This window comes from Urocampus carinirostris, chromosome 1, assembly GCF_059441175.1.
Source record: "Urocampus carinirostris isolate Australia breed hairy pipefish chromosome 1, RoL_Ucar_1.0, whole genome shotgun sequence".
Classification (NCBI taxonomy): domain Eukaryota; kingdom Metazoa; phylum Chordata; class Actinopteri; order Syngnathiformes; family Syngnathidae; genus Urocampus; species Urocampus carinirostris.
This window is the reverse complement of record NC_142349.1, coordinates 40,659,308-40,676,397: the sequence shown is the minus strand read 5'-3', so window position 1 is coordinate 40,676,397 and position 17,090 is coordinate 40,659,308. Positions and strand designations below refer to the sequence as shown.

Here is a 17,090-nt window from a genome sequence, read left to right as displayed (position 1 = left end):
TTCCGATTATTTTGCGTATGCGAGGATTGTCAGTCTTAGTTGACTATATTTCTTTTTGACAATATAAGAAAAATAACTCCAAAAATAAGTTAAATTATCTTATCTAGCAAATGGTTTAGTATTTGGGAAGTTTGAAGATTTTTGTAATTAATAAAAAATATATAAATAATTTTCACTTGTTAAAAACGAATAATTTCCTTACATTAAATTTTCTGTCAATAAAAAAGAGGTTTTAACAGATAAAATCATCCAGCCATCCATTGTCTTCCGCTCATCAGGGGTCAGGTCGCGGGGGCAGCAGCCTTAACATAGAAGCCCAAACCTCCCTATCCCAAGCCACTTCTTCCAGCTCATCTGACGGGATTCTGAGGCGTTCCCAGGCCAGCCTAGAGGCATAGTCTCTCTAGTGTGTCCTGGGTGGTCCCCGGGGCCTCCTGCCGGTGGGACATGCCCGGATCACCTCAAAGGGGAGGCATCCTTATCAGACGCCCGAGCCACCTCAACTGGCTCCTCTCAATGTGGAGGAGCAGCGGCGCTACATAGAGTCCCTCCCGGATGACTGAGTTTCTCACCTTAACTCTAAGGGAGAGCCCAGCCACCCTGTGGAAGAAACTCATTTGAGCCACTTGTATCCGGGGTCGTGTTCTTTTGGTCATAACCCACAGTTCATGACTATAGGTCAGGGTAGGAACGTAGGATCGACCGATAATATGAAAGCTTTACCTTTCGGCTCAGCTCCATCTTCACCACGGCGGACCAGTACAGGGTCCGCATGACGCAGAAAAAACAATGTCCAACGTTATCTATTAAAAAATATATGACTTACGTTTTTTAGGGGGAAGAGGCAAGAATGGATAATAATAAATTCATGGATAGAAGCAAAGATGAGATACAGAAAAGGATTCAAACATATTTTAATCCTCATGATATACATCTGTTAAAAAAAAAAATCATACATGAATTGCATTTATGCTGATTCAATCAAATGTGCACTCATACATGCATTATGCTGAAAATGCCAAACATAATCATGGAATTTGTAACAAAAAACTTCACTCACATCATTTGAAAAAAATCATTTGACCATTTATGTAATATGATCATTTTACTTTTAGGTTACCAAGTTTTAAGTTTTAGACCTACAATGGATACCTTGCCAAAAATGTTTGGAAATCGTCAAATTTCAAAAAATGTTTGGAGCTTCTCAACTCCAGAAAAAAATCATTCAATTATAACCTATTCAATGTTAAGCTCCATGAACTGAAAATACACCTATGTGTTTCTTTCATACGAATAAAAAATTTACAAATAGTTGTGTCTATTTTGCTATTATGTTATGATTTTGTGATTATTCAAAATCCACGTTGCGTGAATAGCCTCAGTAATAGCACTTTGTAAATTCCAAGGAAAGTTGTGATGATTTGATAATGTAATCACATTGAAAGAATTTGAGAACTATAATCACTTGATATTTATCTACATTTTTAAATAATCAAAGTGATCAATCATTATTGATAAGCATACTGTATTTAAATTGTTGTTATTTATAAAACAATAACAAAGGCTAGTTTGAGTACATTTGTTGTTTTAAAGCAGTGGTCCCCAAACCAAAGCCCACCTCCACATTTGGTCTTCCCATCTGAACAATACCATAGAGCATTCTTATCCATCCATCCATCCATTATCCGCACTGCGGTGACAGTGCCCAACTGTTAACACTGGACACGTGATACAGATTACATGAGACAAACCAAGGCATTGGGTTTTATCTCATTATCATACTATCTTTTGTACCAAAAATGAATGGAATGTTGCTGTAAATTTTACACGTTACAATAAAAATAAATGTGTTATTTACAATGCTTATAACTTTATTATTAATTGAACATCACATTGTACAATGTGAAACACGCATCAAAATTAAATTCTGTCTTTGGTACTGTGACTAAGAATAGTGATAGTGAGATAAAATCAACTGCCTTTTAGTGTTATTATGTATCTTTGACTTTTGTTCCGTGAAAAATCCAGATGTGTTATTTATTTGTGGCTTTCTGGATAACAAAAACATGTTTGCATTTGGGCACTCCCTCAATCATCACACTTTTTCTGTTAGAAACTACCGTGGCCCCTCGTCAGAGAAAGGAAAAATTATGTGGCCAACACAGAATTTATTTTGCAGGGGATCCCTGTTTTAGTGGGTTGGCATTCCAATAATTGCTACCCAAAAATTACAGGTTACTCTATTGACCTTTAAAAACTTTAAATAAATGATAAAATCACCTCCTTACGAAGTAGACGTTTACCTAAGAAAATGGTCTGTTATTGGTGTCCGGTGGCAGACCAAACGGGAATTTAATGTAGAATTTGACATTCTCATTCCTCAACTGTTTAAGATATTGGCCCTCACGCAACTTTCCTAGCAACTTTGAAGGCCATTGTAATGACTCCATCTATGCCTGCCTGCAGCTTGTCATGCTCCTGCACTGCCGACACCCCCTTGGGTGTCCCGGTCAGAATCAAGTCGCCCTCCTCCAGGGTGATGAAGTCGCTGATGTAGCTGACGAGGTAGGGAATGGAGAAGATCATCTGGGAGGTGCAGCCACTTTGTCTCAGCTGCTCGTTGACTTTCAGCCACAGCTTGACGTTACCCGGCTCGGGGATGCTCTCCTTGGGGATGAAGTCACTCACGGGGCAGGATGTGTCGAAAGCCTTGGCAAGAGTCCAGGGAAGACCTTTGGACTTGCATTCGTCCTGCACGTCCCGGGCCGTCATGTCCAAGCAAAGTGCGTAGCCGGCGACATGATCCATAGCGGCAGACTGAGGGATACACGAGCCCCCTTTGCCGATCACGACCCCAAGCTCCACCTCGTGGTGGAGGTTGCTGGAGTGGTGGGGCACCAGGATGGGGGAGCCCTCGCGGACATAGGCGGATGGTGGCTTCAAAAACAAGACCGGCTCCGTGGGCACGGCGTTTTTCAGCTCTTTGGCGTGATCCGCGTAGTTTCTGCCCACGCAAATTATTTTTCTACCGTATTCCCAAAAGCGGGAGATATTTTTTGCTGTCATTATTTCCAAATGGATCCAACTTTCGACTGGCGCGCAGTTCAGGTCAACTTTGTCCGACAACCTGTGCAATTTACACACTAACCTACGGCAGCTCGTGAGGGACAATATGTGACGTTTCATCGTCCAATTGCAGCTTAAATGTTTTAAAAATGAATAATGACAAATGCAAATCACTTGAAATTGAAATTTATAAGGGTCTTCCGTACGAAGCATTAGACCCAAATGTATTAAACAAACGATAACATATATTATTCAGAATTCGATTGGTCGAACTTAAAAGGTGAGGGGTTACAAAACGGGACTGTCTGGGTTTCTAGATTTTTTTTTTAAAACGTTTTTTTTGTTGCATCATTCCACACAAAATCGACATAAAACAGTGAAATAACAATACAAAGTCGACAATTTTCAAGGGGAACAAAAAGTGCTGCAGAAATACAGAGGGAAAAAAGCCCAGAGATAAATAAAGAAAAATAATAATTATGACATTTTTTTTTAAACTCAACGCAGGAGGCAGATTGGTAGTCATATTATACATAATGATTTGCACATCGGGAATGTTCTGCGCAGTTTATCCTCACAAGGGTGCTGGAGCTCATACCGGCAATATTTGGGCAGGGGACACCCTGAATTGGTTCGCAGGGCACACAGAGACACACAACTCACTTGCTCATTCACACCTAGGGACAATTTGGACTGACCAATTAACATAACAAGCGTGTTTTTGGAATGCGGGAGGAAACTGGAGTGCCCGGAGAAAACCCACACTGGCACGGAGAAAACATGCAAACTCCTCATGGGAGGGCTGCAAAAGCTGGACTTGAACCCTAGACCTCACACAGATGGGCTGCACGCTAACTACCCAACCTAATAATATGATCCTTAGACATGGTTGGAAGAAAAGAGAAGAGCTGAATATCTTGCTAGAACTTTTGTATACTGTTATTGGAAATGACAGGAACATATAGAATAGAATAGAATAGAATAGAATAGAATAGAATAGAATAGAATAGAATAGAATAGAAAATAATAGAATATAGTTTTATTGTCATTGTTACAACATGGGTTGAATATACTGTGACAACGAAATTGGACGTGGCACTCCAGTTCAATATCTGGTTTTGTAGTTACAATAGAAAGATAATAAAGCCTGACACGTTAGTGTTGTCTTCACCTGAAAGCAACTTTCAATATCAACGCCACCAGAGATAGGTAAAATCAGGTCAATTTTATTTTTAAACTCATATTCTGCAAGCATATTTATCAAAGGGCCATGTTAAGACCAATAGTAGTCCAACAATGTTATTTCCTTGACCCCTGCTTTGATTACTTAACTTGTTTTTCATTCCCCAGTGATTTAGAATATTATATCAGTATTGTCACGTGTGTAGAAGTCCTTGGGTGTGGAGTACAACATCGCTGTGGCTGCTGGCCAACAATGCCCAGCTCAACTCTGAAAACCGTGATGATGATGATTTACACAATAGGGACCAGATGATGAATAAGCAGTATCCGAGTTATATCAGAAGGCTTCTCCTGCTACTGGTAACCATGGAAGACATTACTGTTTCACGTGGAGGAGCAAATCGCAAAACACAACCCATCTCCAGAATATTCAAACTAACAAAAAATATGACACTGTTTGAAACATGAAGTGGCACAAAGACTTAGCCTCGCTTCAAAATAAAGCACAAGTGGACAAAATTACTAGTCTTGAGTTAAGATGTTTTTGTTGTTGTTTGAACTTTAAAAAACTGTACAGTGTTTTTAAAATCAGTCTGCAATTTAAAGGGGGAAGCGGTAGTCTAACGGGTAATGCGTTAGTGTTGATGGTGAGTATTATATCGTATTTAATTGATTGAGCACTCCACAGTCCTGACTTCGATTGGTCGAGCCTGTGGGATCCCTGATGACGAGGGCGGAACTTAACCACAACCAAACTTTTCTGGCTCACACTAAAGTGATTAGCTTTTTGTTTTTGTGATGTTACTCAAATCATTCGTAGGGAGTGCCTGCACTCTGGTAAGAACTGCCACAACTTTAAAACCCGGTGAGAATTCACTTCTTCCATAACATCTTGCGCCAGACTGACTTGTGGATCCATTATCTTATATTGTTGCGTTACGACATTTTCTTTCACTTTATGACTTTTGAAGAAGATGAGTGGTTACCAAATGGGACCACATACAGTTGATCAAATGACAACAAACTGTCTCTATCTAAAGACCTATTTAGCTATCGATCTATGATTGAATATCAAATTAGGTGAACAAAACAGTGTGTGTCACGTTGACTCATGCTTGTTTATGTAAACTTGTATTTATTTTTTGTCAATGATTAATCATGTGTGTCCCGATTACCTCCTGTGGAAGTCAAGGCGCAAAGGGCGGCTCTCCTGCATAACGCCGTGAGGAGAACATCAGTGGTGGAGCAAGCCAACATGAAGGTTGAACTCCTTCCGGCGCTCAGTGACAATTACATGTACCTGCTCATCGACAAGGACACCAAAGAAGCTGCAATAGTAGATCCGGTGGAGCCTGTTAAGGTCTGTCTAATCGTGTCAAGTTGATCAAGGTCGTATCTGCTTACTGCACTAAAAAAACCCTCAGATGATCATTTTTTAAATTAAAACCTTTAACACATACCTGTCAACCCATACCAAATTGTTTATCGCATATGACCATTTTAGTATGGGGTTTTTAAAAAAATTACGTATAGCCTAATAAGCAACACAAAATTTCGTGCAGCTAGGTAAATAACTCAGAAATATGCTGATGTAATGGATTGTTACTTTTCTTTGGTAAATATAAACCAACTGCTTTCCCACAAACTATCTGCTTTTATTCTACATGGTTGGTCTTGCTGTGAGTAAACAGGTGCCACATTATGTTTGCAAGATGTATTATCACTTACTTACTGTCATTAATAAGGAGATTAGCTGGTTGAGGTTAACTAGTATGCTAACCCCTTAATGTTTCTTCTAAATGTGTATCAATCCTCCCAACAGCACGTTTTCCAGTAAGTGCACATAAAAAGTACAGTATGTATGTACCAGTTGGATTTTTTTGTTGTCGTTAGCGTCCCAAATCTCATCAAAGTCTTCAGACTCAGTCGTGCTCGACCCGTGATTATGTATAAGCATTAATGAAACTTATCAGCAATGTTGCCTTTTGTAAGTACAAATGCCCGAGTCAAACGTCCTCTTGACTTTGCTGTTTTACCTTTTTAAATCAGTTTTGGTTCCACACTGATCATATGTAACTATTTGTCGGACTATTGGCGGACCACCAGGAGGGAGTCCCTGAAACTCTCAACAGTAAGATGGATAATTGTTCTTTATACCTTCAGGTTGTAGATGCGGTCCGAAAACATGGCGTCAAGCTCACCACAGTTCTTACCACCCATCATCATTGGTAAGCTGCATTTCAAAATGATAAAGGGAAAATGACTTGATTTAATGATTAGAGAAAATTAGGTGTTCTTGTATTATTAGCATGAAAATGCAGTTTTTCATGAACACTAAATCACTGTTAAATATTCTCTTTTAATGTTGCTCAAAATTCTTTGTGAACTACTGTTCTTAGGGATCATGCCGGCGGGAATGAGAAGATGGTGAAGCTCATGCCTGGCCTCAAAGTCTATGGAGGAGATGATCGCGTCGATGCAATAACAAAGAAAGTCTCTCACTCCCACAGTTTCAAGGTAAAACTGACAGCATGTCCCCGCCTGTCATTACCGTAATAACTGACACGGCACTTTTTCTTAGATGGGCTCGCTTAATATCAAATGTCTGTTCACGCCCTGCCACACCACCGGTCACATCTGCTACTATGTCACCAAGGACGGCAGCTCTGAGCCTCCGGCAGTTTTCACAGGTACGATATACTGATAGCTTGTCTAAGAGATGCTACATTCATCTGACTAAATGGAGCAATTGGTTTGATGAAGTAATTTGATAATGCAGCCTTTTGTTACGTTTGATGTTAGTAGCTTTATTTTATTTTTTGCCTGTAGGAGACACACTATTTGTTGCAGGCTGTGGAAAATTCTTTGAGGGTACCGCAGAGCAAATGTACAAAGCCTTGATTGAAATTCTTGGACGACTGCCTGCTGAAACAGTGAGTAGAAAACATTGTCATCCATCTTCACAGGGTGGTTGCTAACACATCGTAGCAGAGCTCCAGAGAGCGAGCATATCAATGTTAAGATTAAATTAAGTCTTGACTTTTGCTTACCCATGGAGTTAAACACATTTGCGCTATAAAACAATGTGAAAATGAACCTTTAACTCCCCTCTATTGCTTTGAGAGAAACATCTAGGAAACATACTGTATACAAAGTATGCAAAGCTTTTTTACTTTATTTTAGCGAGTGTACTGTGGTCATGAGTACACTGTCAGCAATCTGAAGTTTGCACGCCACGTTGAGCCAGAGAATGAAGTCATTCAGAAGAAGCTAGCATGGGCAAAGGTATCTAATAATCGTGAAGCGTTCATCGCATCAATCACATGATCAAGAAGTTTATGATGATGTTTTCTTTCTGTAGGAGCAATGCAGCAATGGTGAGCCAACCATTCCGTCAACTCTCGCGGAAGAGTTCACCTTCAACCCTTTCATGAGAGTCAAGTATGTCTGCCGAGTCCTTGCGTGTTTCAAGTATAGCAAATGATTTGCTTGGAAGAAATCACACTCAGTAGTTTTCTGCTCAATAAAGGGAGACTGCTGTCCTGGATCACGCGAAGCAGACCGATCCAATAGAAGCCATGAGGAGTCTCCGTAAAGAGAAAGATTCCTTCCGAGCACCAAAAGAGTGACATAGCCTGTTGACTTCAAACCACTTAAGACACTGCATTATATGCAATCTTACTACTCGGGCTGTTTGCAAGTTACACAAAACAGAATCTTCCAGTTTAGTTCCTCAGTGCTATTCTTTCAATTATTTTGAGACCGTTTCATTTTCTTGAGAGTGGCTCGCAGTTTTTGTAATTATTTGGAGCCAAAACTAGGATAGAAAATAGCAGTCAAATTGTAGTCTGGGTCATTTTCAGGGTTATGCGGCTCTTGTACTGCTTTAAATGAGTGCATTCATCTTAGGTGTGGTGTAAATACTTTTTTTTTGTTTACTTAAAAAATAATTCAGTGACTAAAACTGATTTATTCATTCACATACAGTATTAAGGCCCAATATTGCGTTTGAAAATTCAATGCCACAAAAACTATTTGTGCAACAGTATACAGTAAGACCTCGGTTATCGCGGTTAATGGGGAGCAAAACCACCCGCGATCAGTGAAAATCCGCGAAGTAGCGGCGCACCTTAAAAAAAAAAAAATCTCATCTCATTATCTGCACCGCTTATCCTTATTAGGGTTGCGGGGGGGCTGGAGCCCAATCCCAGCCATCTCCGGGCAGGGGACACCCTGAACTGGTTGCCAGCAAATCACATTAGTTATCGCAGCTGGCTGCGTTCTTTATCGACGCACGAGCCGAGTGATCCACCGCTAAGAGTCGTACAGCTCGGCGATTTTACATCCGCCCGGGACGATCGGAGACAAATTCACGACAGGGTTTTTACTGCGGGTGCCATTCGGTCGCTCCCGAGAGCAAGCCCCTAACCCGCAGCGCAGGTAATTTCCGGCATGATACACACGACACCGACACAGTTACGGGGGTCCCACGCATGTCCGCCGCCTTTCGCTCGCCGTGCGCGGACGGCCGCCTGTCGACGCGCCGCGCTACTGGGGTCGTCGGACCCCGTAACTGGGGGTAGCCCGATCACGCCCGCCGCCTTTTCTCGCGTCGCACCGTGTGACGCCGCGTCCGCCGAACTCGCTCCGTTGCGCGGCCCGGGAGTGACCCCCGCCGCGCCCCTCCGTCCTGTCCCATCCAGCCGCTGACGTTCCGCCGGAAAAACCCGCAAAAAGGGAAAGTCTGCGAAGCCCCTTCAAAAAAAACCAAAAAACTTTTATTTATTTTTTTAACCATTACAGACCGCGAAGCTTTGAAGCCGCGAACATCGAACCGCGAAGTAGCGAGGTCCCACTGTATATTTAATGCTGGCAAAATATAAGGCCATGTATTGCACATTTGTAATTACTTCCAGAAGCAATAACGCCGAACCAGAGCGCTGTTGTGAGAGGGCATGATGTAATTTTTTAGTTTTTATCATAAGGCAAGTGTTTATAGTAAATGTACTGATGAATATAGTTATTTGTTAATTTAGGAGATTTGGGGGATATGCTTTGGCTGTGTGCATGATTAAAATATCTTGGTACTCTGTATTGGTTAATTACTAGGATTCTGCAGTAATATGGACAAAATGAAAATTTTAAAAACTGCTGATTTCTTAAAACCAGGATGCTAAACTCAGTTTGGCTCTGGGGCCATATCTACACTTTCTGTTCTCAGTCGAGCCAGATCAGTACATGTATGTCAAATATACATTTTTAGCTTTGTTTTACAGCTTACATTAGTAACCTACCCTATAATAAAGGATGACCAGGGATATTTTTTTCTAAACACAACTCGTGGGTTCACAAACAATGGGAGGGAGAGGTGTTCAGGTTTGGCATTGATTGTGTTACTTGGAATATTTTAACAGTTGAGTTCACCTGAACCAACTCACCACTATACAAATTTTCAGCACTGCCCTCTAGCTCCTGAAGAACGCATTTGGTTTGCACTTATTTAAAAAAATCATAACTTTTGATAGAAATGATCTGGAGCAAGGGTCTTAAATTTTTTTCATGCTGAAGGCAACTTTTTGTTACTAATTAGCACAAAGAACAGCTAGTTTGATATGCATTTCTAAAATAACTTATTACTATGTTGTTACTATTACCAAGTTAATTATTTGAAGTAGTGTTATATACTCTCACTTAACCACTAAAATAGTTTCACTAGAAAATCTCAATAACACAGTGCTGGTGAGCCATTTTCAGTACCTGTCCACAGGCACCTCAGCTGTCTGTAGGGGGCACTGTGTTGTCCATGGGCACCACGTTGGAGACCCCTGCAAAATGTTACGACTATTTATTAACAGGTTAACTATTGGGAGTACGGTAAAATAGACTTTAGTCAACCATTAAACTTTTTTTACTAGAAAATCACAATGACCTAGCAATTAATCTATTCACAGAAGAGGTCCGAGGGCACCTCAGTTGCCCTTAAGGGGGATTCTGGTGCACGTGGGCACCATGCTGGAGACCCCTAACCTAGAGACTCGCTCTTTTTGACATACTCAGAAATTTTTGGCGGGCTGGATTTAATCATCGACTTGAGTTAGATGGCCGTTTTTGTGTTTTAATTTAACGAATGTAACCTTACCATATATGTGATAACTAATTGTCGTGTACTACATCGTATTTGTTAAAGCCCCAGTGTGTAAAATTTGACCACGAGATGTCACTGCATTGTCCAATGCAAACGAAAACCAGTGCCACAGAGAACAGTGTAGCAGCAAGGTACCAGACAAACATGGCAGCGACTTATTGGTAGGGATTCCACAATGTAAAAGAAATACACATTTCTCTACCTATGCTTTATTTTGACTACAATTTAACATTGGTATGATAGTTCATGTATTTTTGCCTAGTATTCAAATCAATGTTTTATTTACCCGAATTAAAGATTATCTGTACCACTATGAGGCACTAAATATTACACACTGGCTCTTTAAAAAAATTACTTGTACAGTAATTGGATGATGTAAAAAGAGTGTGATGATGATCTGGTAATAACCAAGTAGCTTGAAAACTAGTCAGAAATCAGTTGACAGTGGTGGCTTTACAAAGGCAGTGGCGATGTCACTCTTATATCGTATATTGCCCATTTTACATCTCAATGAGGGCAGTAACCTCAAAAAATGTAGCTAAGACGTCAACAAACCACCAGGTTAATGTTTTTATTTGGTCAAAATATAGTTATTTGATTAATAAATTAATGTGTTTCAGAATCTAATCCTAAAATCTTGCCAATATACATAATTGAATTTGGCATCAAGGGCACAGTGTACGTGGAAAGGAACATTTCTTATAGCTGCCCATTGTCAAGCAGCATGCGGACAAACACTGCAGGCACATGAGGGTCACCACTTCATGGTGAGCCCGTTGGTCATCTTCTCCACGACATGGTAGTTTGTGTGCAGAAACTCTCTGGCACGCTCGTCACCCACGCTGCAGAGCCACGACTGGTACAACTGGGCAACGCGGCAGTCGTCTTCTGGTTCTTGGGCCTCTTCGGCTCTGTAGAGCGCCTCCACCTTCATGAGGAACTCCTTTGGGTTCTCACCAAGGGGTGGCTTTAGCTGCCCACCTCCATTAAGACAACCTTGGGGTTTAGGGAACAATATATTCAGACCTTCAAAATAATACAAGTACTTATTTATTCATTACATTACACAAACGTCCTTGTACTTCATGAATTTGAAAAGGCTGGAAAGCTCCCAACATGTTTGCCAAAATAATGAGCATGATTTCAAGGTTTTGTGCATGATATGAGGTGTCTTTAAAAAAATGAATATGAATTATTTCTCGATTAAGTATGTGTTAACAATGCCAAACTTTCTTTACCACTGTGCCAATATGCTTTGATCTCACTTTTATCAAAGCGGTTTGGGGCGGAACACATTAGGTAGGAGGAAAAGGAGGTTGGGGGAGTGCTGGACAGTGACATCCCCGCAGTTAGATTTTATTTGATAGTGTAGCATGAAAATGGTGAAAGTCAGAAAAGGCATGCTTCAAGTAGAGTCCAATAGCATATCCAAACCCCAAGAAAGATTAAAAAGATGTATTCGAGTGCATCTAAGAATTGCACGTACATGCCTGCGTAACATAAACAAACTGAGGCTGCAATGATGACCTAAGCCAGGAGATGGCGGCAGCAAATTTAAAAGTTTTGAAATTTCGTACAACTCTTTTAAACTTAAAAGAAAAATAATTATTGAGATTTAGGGCCACATATATATCACAGAACAGTAAATGGCTAAATTAGTAGTGTATATGTTGTAATGTACTAAATATATGACTGCATTCCCATTTCCATTACCATTTTATTTCTCTGGTTGAAATAATTGAGTATTGTAACAAATATTATTCTCACAGTAATATAATATTCAAAAGAAAATATGTCTGTCGTTCATGTCAAAGTGCCATTCTCACATTTCAATTTGTTTCTCTCAAAGTGCCTCTGTATTATTTGCCCACTAGATGTCACTGTATTATGTCATGCATCCAAAAAAGAGTGCTAAAAAGCACAAATAAGAATACAAACTATGGAGACTCAAAAATGACCAAACCACTTCTCATATTTCAGCCAAGCCTTCCGCAAGCTGCTTGTTTTTTTCGGGTACCCGAAGCAGAAAATGGCAAAATATGTCAGCTCCCTCTCGATGAAGCTCATGATGTGTAAAATGAATACACAGTATTTTGAATCATGGACGTTTACATATTAGTTCATGCATTTTTGCTTATCAAATATCTCATTTTTTTTTTCAAATTTAAAAATAATGCAAACTGTCCTTTTAAAGTACTCATTAACCAACTTTTCTCGTAAAAATACAACTAAATTCTTAAAAATACCAGCTTTAGAAAATCAATACTACACAACCAGGTGTCATAGTCCTGTCTGGCGGTCTGTATTTTAGACAATAAAACATTTCTCTCATGAAACGCTGCTGAGTCAAACAATCAAGAATGATAGCGGAATTTCCACTGAACTTGATGATAAATCGGGTGTGTTTGAGAAGGGAAACCTTTAAACTAGCAAGCCCTTTGGGGATCAAAATTTGATGCTTTTGCAATAACCTATACTCAACATATCCTTATGAAAAATGACTTATTCTGATCAGTGCAGGTTTACTTAGGTATCATATAACAGTCTGTAAATCAAAGCGCCCATCAGTAAAAATAAACAAAAACACCAGCTTGATTTCTGTTTTTGCAGTTCCAGCATAATCTGGTGCTTATTTCATAATTGCCTCGCTTGTTTAAGACCGGCCAGAAGCAGAATTCATTAATTTTCCAGGCGCTTATCCCTCATTAGGATTACTGTGGCTATTTGACCGGCTATTTGATTTTGGTTTGTGGAAGGAAACTGGAGTGCCAGGAATAAATTCACTCAGGCACAGGTAGAACTTGCAAACTCCACACAGGGAGGCTTGAATTGAATTCAATACCTCTGAACTGTGAGTCAGAATTGCTAACCAGTAAACTATTGAGCTGCCAAGTTAGCCTTTGAGTTACATCTTGACATAAGTGAGAATGTTTGGACCACCTAGGTTTTAAAACCCGTGTAAATCGATACATTAAGTTGTAATGTATTTGATTTATGGGTTTATGAAATATTCACATAAAACAGTGGTTAGGTAATTAATTGACCATTTTACACCGAAGCATAAAGTTATGTCATATTTAAAGATTTTTACCAACCTGAGGGACATGCCATAACTTCCACAAAGTGATACGGGGACTTCCCTCTCTTGAGTTTCTGCACCAAGTTCTGGATGTTGCGGAAGCCATACGTAGACGCAAAACTGAGCACAACTGTTCCGTCCTTCTCCAGCGTCACCTCCTGGAAGTCCTTATTCCTGCGAGGGAGGTATAGCAATTGTCTATTGATGTAATAGAATTGCAAAAACATTTGAGGCCTCACCTGAGGATTTTATAGGTGAGCTCCTTGACCTCCTCACCAAATAAATGCTTGGCTGCGTGTGTAAAGACGTGATGGAGGTAGCCACCTGAACCGCTGCCGGCGTGACTCAGAAAGTCCCCGTCTTTAACACTGCTGAAACTGGACAGAGGATTATTCAAACATCATGAAAAGAAAAAACATATTGTCCATCTGAAACTTACAGCGTATCTAAAGGTCCGGCCTGTATGTCGTAAAGAGTCAGTTTTTCTTCTTCAAGCATTTTCTGAACCTCTCCTAAGTATGGAAATAAAACAATTAAAAGTTCATTTTTGGTGCTCTGCTTGATGACCGAAGTATGGCGGTCGTACCGGACGTTATTACGCAATCCACTTCGCGGGTCTCGGCTTTGTCCATGAAGAAATCTGGCCTGGAGGCCTCGAGTTTCTTATCGAAGCAGGGCATTACGGCCACGTGGTAAATCGACTGTGGGCTCAGGCCCTGAAAACATGCAGAAAACACCACTTAATGGAACTAGACTGTTAATTTCTGAATGTGAGTCCATCTATTTTTGTATACTTTTGAAAGATAACTTTTCAATAAAAATATGCTTGTCCTTGTTTATTTAACTTCATGAAATTTAACATATTAAATGTGAAACGTAAATCTCTATAATTAGAAAAGCAAGTAAACATCAACTCCAGACAAATATTCAAGTTGCTTCTCTACAGAGCAGACACTCATCATCTCTGGGAATCTATAACTTCAAGGTCCAATATTCTCACACAACATTGAAAAGCCACTGTGCAACCCAAAGAGGTAATAATTTAGGGAATGATATAGCTGCCTTTAAACAAACAAAGGTGTGTTAGTGGGTACCTCTTGTTCTGCAAAATATCCTTTCACCAGCGAGCCCATCATTGCCTGAGGTGAGCGAGTGGTGCTGATGTAAGGAAGAATAAACTTGCCGTGTGTCTTTTCTGCATAGCAGATCCAACCTGAAGACAAAAATCCAGCATAAGTCCTTACAGCAGTAAATTGTAATACCTTTAGTGTGAAGTTTACCTGGACATGCTGACGTCATCATAGGCAGTGACCGGCTGTCCTGCTCTTTCCTTAGAAAACGCTCCACAAACTCACGCTGGCTCTCTAATAGACTGAAAGTCCGGCTGAAGCTTGTGTCGAATACATGGTGGACACCTACAAAACCGCCATTAGAGAAAAAGTAATCAAGGTAAGATTTTTAGGGTAATAAGGCTGATCCCAGAAATATTAGAGAGAGCATTTTCACCAAGACTTTTGAAGAAAGTGGTGAGCCTCTTCCCTGCCTCGCTACTGCTCAGCCCGTAAAATGCGGCGAGGGATGCTCTTGCCTGGGGTGACACTGACACCACCACCACTTTCTTTTCGGTCTCGCTTAGCTGTGGGAGGTGGACGTTGGTAAAACAGCCTTATAATTTCGATTGTTTTGTGTAGAAATAATGATTGAAATCTTCAAATTTGATCTTGTCATGTCACCAAAATTCACCTTGTTGTTGCGCAGCACTTTGAAAAGCTCCTCGTGGCTCTGCTGAGTGATAAGGACGCTTTCAGCCGATGTAATGCATCCGCTACAAGCCAAGCAGTCGTTCAGAGAGATCTTCGCTTTCTCAAGCTTCTGCTTCTGGCCGGTCTTAAACAAGCGAGGCAATAAGTTATTGGCCTTATTGGTGAAGGCAATCGCGATTCTTAAATACTCACTTGGTTGATTTGAACATAACTGCCATCATCTTCAATCTGGATTTTGGCTACTGACTTGCCTTGTTTCTTTTCAACTTTGACAGGTTTAACACATTCCTGCAAAATATAACATAACTTCAATACAATCGTATTTAAAATGATTTAGTATGACTTATCTGAGAAGATGTCATTTCTAAACTGGATGACCAAAGTAGGACTCAAAACTTGAAAAAATATCATGTAAATTATATGTCAGGGGTCTCCAACGTGGTTCCTTAAGAACAACTGAATTGCCCGCTGACAGGTTCTGAAAATAATTCACCAGTGATGGATCATTGCAATTTTCTTGTAAATTTGATTTGAACTGACACGTTTTGTGGTTGACTTCACAACGTTTTCAACCTGGTGATAGCAACTTATGTTTTTACTACGTTTTTACTTTGTTATGTTAGAAATTTATACCAAAATGGTAGCCCTTCGCACCAATCAGTAAAAATAAGTGCTCTCATCTTCAAAAGTTTGGTGACCCCTGCTATATAAGTAATAACTTAATACAGGGCTGCAATATCTATTCAGCTTTCAGTCCTTGAGGACCTATTCATAAAAATAAATTGGACCATCATTATTATTTGCAGGTTTTACCATCATTGCTGTCATGTGAAAAAAACCTTTCTCCAATTTTTCTTTTCGTTTTCAGGAAAATCAAAATACACTGTTATCCGATCCTCACCACCCCACGTCCCATAAAAAGACATATGTAACGACGCATTTAGTATGGAAAGAATTATAAACAAAAACTATTAATCTAACGATTAAATAAACTATTCTAGAACAAAAAAATAATTAACCATAACTACGTTTTTTACGCATACCGGCGACGATATATTGTCACACCCGAAATACATGTAAGAACATCGGTAGTACATCTACATTGTCAACATAGCTTTATCATTATGAGAGGAAGACGTTGCATTGATAATAGTTCATTTATTTACATTTACAATTATGTCAAGTCACAATGACTCATAAACTAGCATTCCCCGATTGTAACGTTACTGAACATCAATAAACTTATGAAACCTTCGACCTGTAAATGACTTAATCAATTACTTATAGGTACCAATTGACCTTGTGTAAAAAGAGACATTTGCCACTGTCAATTTGTTACAGTATCAAGACACAATAAATACTTCAACTACTGTGTTTTTGTTTGTACCATCAGAATCCACAAACATAAACAAGCGTGGAACAACGTCAAATATTCATTAAAATACCTGAGATGGCGTTATAAAATCGTCAAGATCTGTCAGTTGCAGCACGCCACTAAATACAGAAGCCATATCTGCTGCCGGAAAGCGATTCGTTGTTTACTTTGGTGTCGTAAACTTCTCTGAAACATTATATTCAACGAGCTCCATACAATTAGTATGGTTGTTTGTTGAAACCCTTATCCACACACTTCTCAATGTGTGTCTTGGGCAAGTACAATCTGGTGGTGCCCATCCCTCTCCAGGCCAACATATGTTTCCACCAGGACTATACAAAACTATTTTAAGCATTCGGGTGATAAAAATAAAAATGGAAGCCCGTTAGTATATATACATATCTATAAATATATTTTTATTTAAAATATATTCATGATAGACAATTAGTCAATTTTTTTACACAATTTGCAACAAAAATC

General features: G+C 39.8%; 3 protein-coding genes across 4 annotated transcripts; 1 reads left to right on the top strand and 2 right to left on the bottom strand.

Moving 5' to 3' along the window:
* Positions 1–897: 897 nt before the first annotated feature.
* Positions 898–3,165, bottom strand: fahd1 (FAH domain containing oxaloacetate decarboxylase 1). The gene has a single exon (XM_088339130.1). The coding sequence runs from the start codon at positions 3,064–3,066 to the stop codon at positions 2,404–2,406; it is 663 nt and encodes a 220-aa protein (XP_088195256.1). The 5' UTR covers positions 3,067–3,165; the 3' UTR covers positions 898–2,403.
* Positions 3,166–4,927: 1,762 nt separating this feature from the next.
* On the top strand, positions 4,928–10,723 carry hagh (hydroxyacylglutathione hydrolase). Of its 2 annotated transcripts, none has more exons than XM_088339127.1 (9): positions 4,928–5,113; positions 5,436–5,608; positions 6,412–6,476; positions 6,648–6,765; positions 6,830–6,938; positions 7,078–7,181; positions 7,432–7,533; positions 7,610–7,689; positions 7,778–10,723. In XM_088339127.1, the coding sequence occupies exons 1-9, from the start codon at positions 5,047–5,049 to the stop codon at positions 7,875–7,877; spliced, it is 918 nt and encodes a 305-aa protein (XP_088195253.1). In that variant the 5' UTR covers positions 4,928–5,046; the 3' UTR covers positions 7,878–10,723. The 2 variants fall into 2 exon arrangements, with proteins under 2 accessions (XP_088195253.1, XP_088195254.1); XM_088339128.1 differs by having other exon boundaries at positions 4,963–5,113; positions 5,441–5,608.
* Positions 10,724–10,950: 227 nt separating this feature from the next.
* ciao3 (cytosolic iron-sulfur assembly component 3) lies at positions 10,951–16,886 on the bottom strand. The gene is made up of 11 exons (XM_088339123.1): positions 16,681–16,886; positions 15,428–15,523; positions 15,216–15,359; positions 14,979–15,108; positions 14,753–14,887; positions 14,567–14,685; positions 14,059–14,188; positions 13,912–13,984; positions 13,712–13,849; positions 13,489–13,646; positions 10,951–11,389 (listed from the first exon to the last, which is right to left on the bottom strand). The coding sequence occupies exons 1-11, from the start codon at positions 16,744–16,746 to the stop codon at positions 11,148–11,150; spliced, it is 1,431 nt and encodes a 476-aa protein (XP_088195249.1). The 5' UTR covers positions 16,747–16,886; the 3' UTR covers positions 10,951–11,147.
* Positions 16,887–17,090: the final 204 nt, after the last annotated feature.

Bases quoted from the DNA above. Each gene is read 5' to 3' on its own strand.
- fahd1 (XM_088339130.1), bottom strand. From the start codon at position 3,066: ATGACAGCAAAAAATATCTCCCGCTTTTGGGAATACGGTAGAAAAATA.
- hagh (XM_088339127.1), top strand. From the start codon at position 5,047: ATGTTACTCAAATCATTCGTAGGGAGTGCCTGCACTCTGGTAAGAACT. The intron at 7,182-7,431 runs GTGAGTAGAAAA...ACTTTATTTTAG, and splicing joins GACGACTGCCTGCTGAAACA to CGAGTGTACTGTGGTCATGA. The intron at 7,690-7,777 runs GTATGTCTGCCG...TGCTCAATAAAG, and splicing joins AACCCTTTCATGAGAGTCAA to GGAGACTGCTGTCCTGGATC.
- ciao3 (XM_088339123.1), bottom strand. From the start codon at position 16,746: ATGGCTTCTGTATTTAGTGGCGTGCTGCAACTGACAGATCTTGACGAT. The intron at 15,109-15,215 runs GTGAATTTTGGT...CACCTCCCACAG, and splicing joins AAGTGCTGCGCAACAACAAG to CTAAGCGAGACCGAAAAGAA. The intron at 13,985-14,058 runs GTACGACCGCCA...TTCCATACTTAG, and splicing joins GGATTGCGTAATAACGTCCG to GAGAGGTTCAGAAAATGCTT.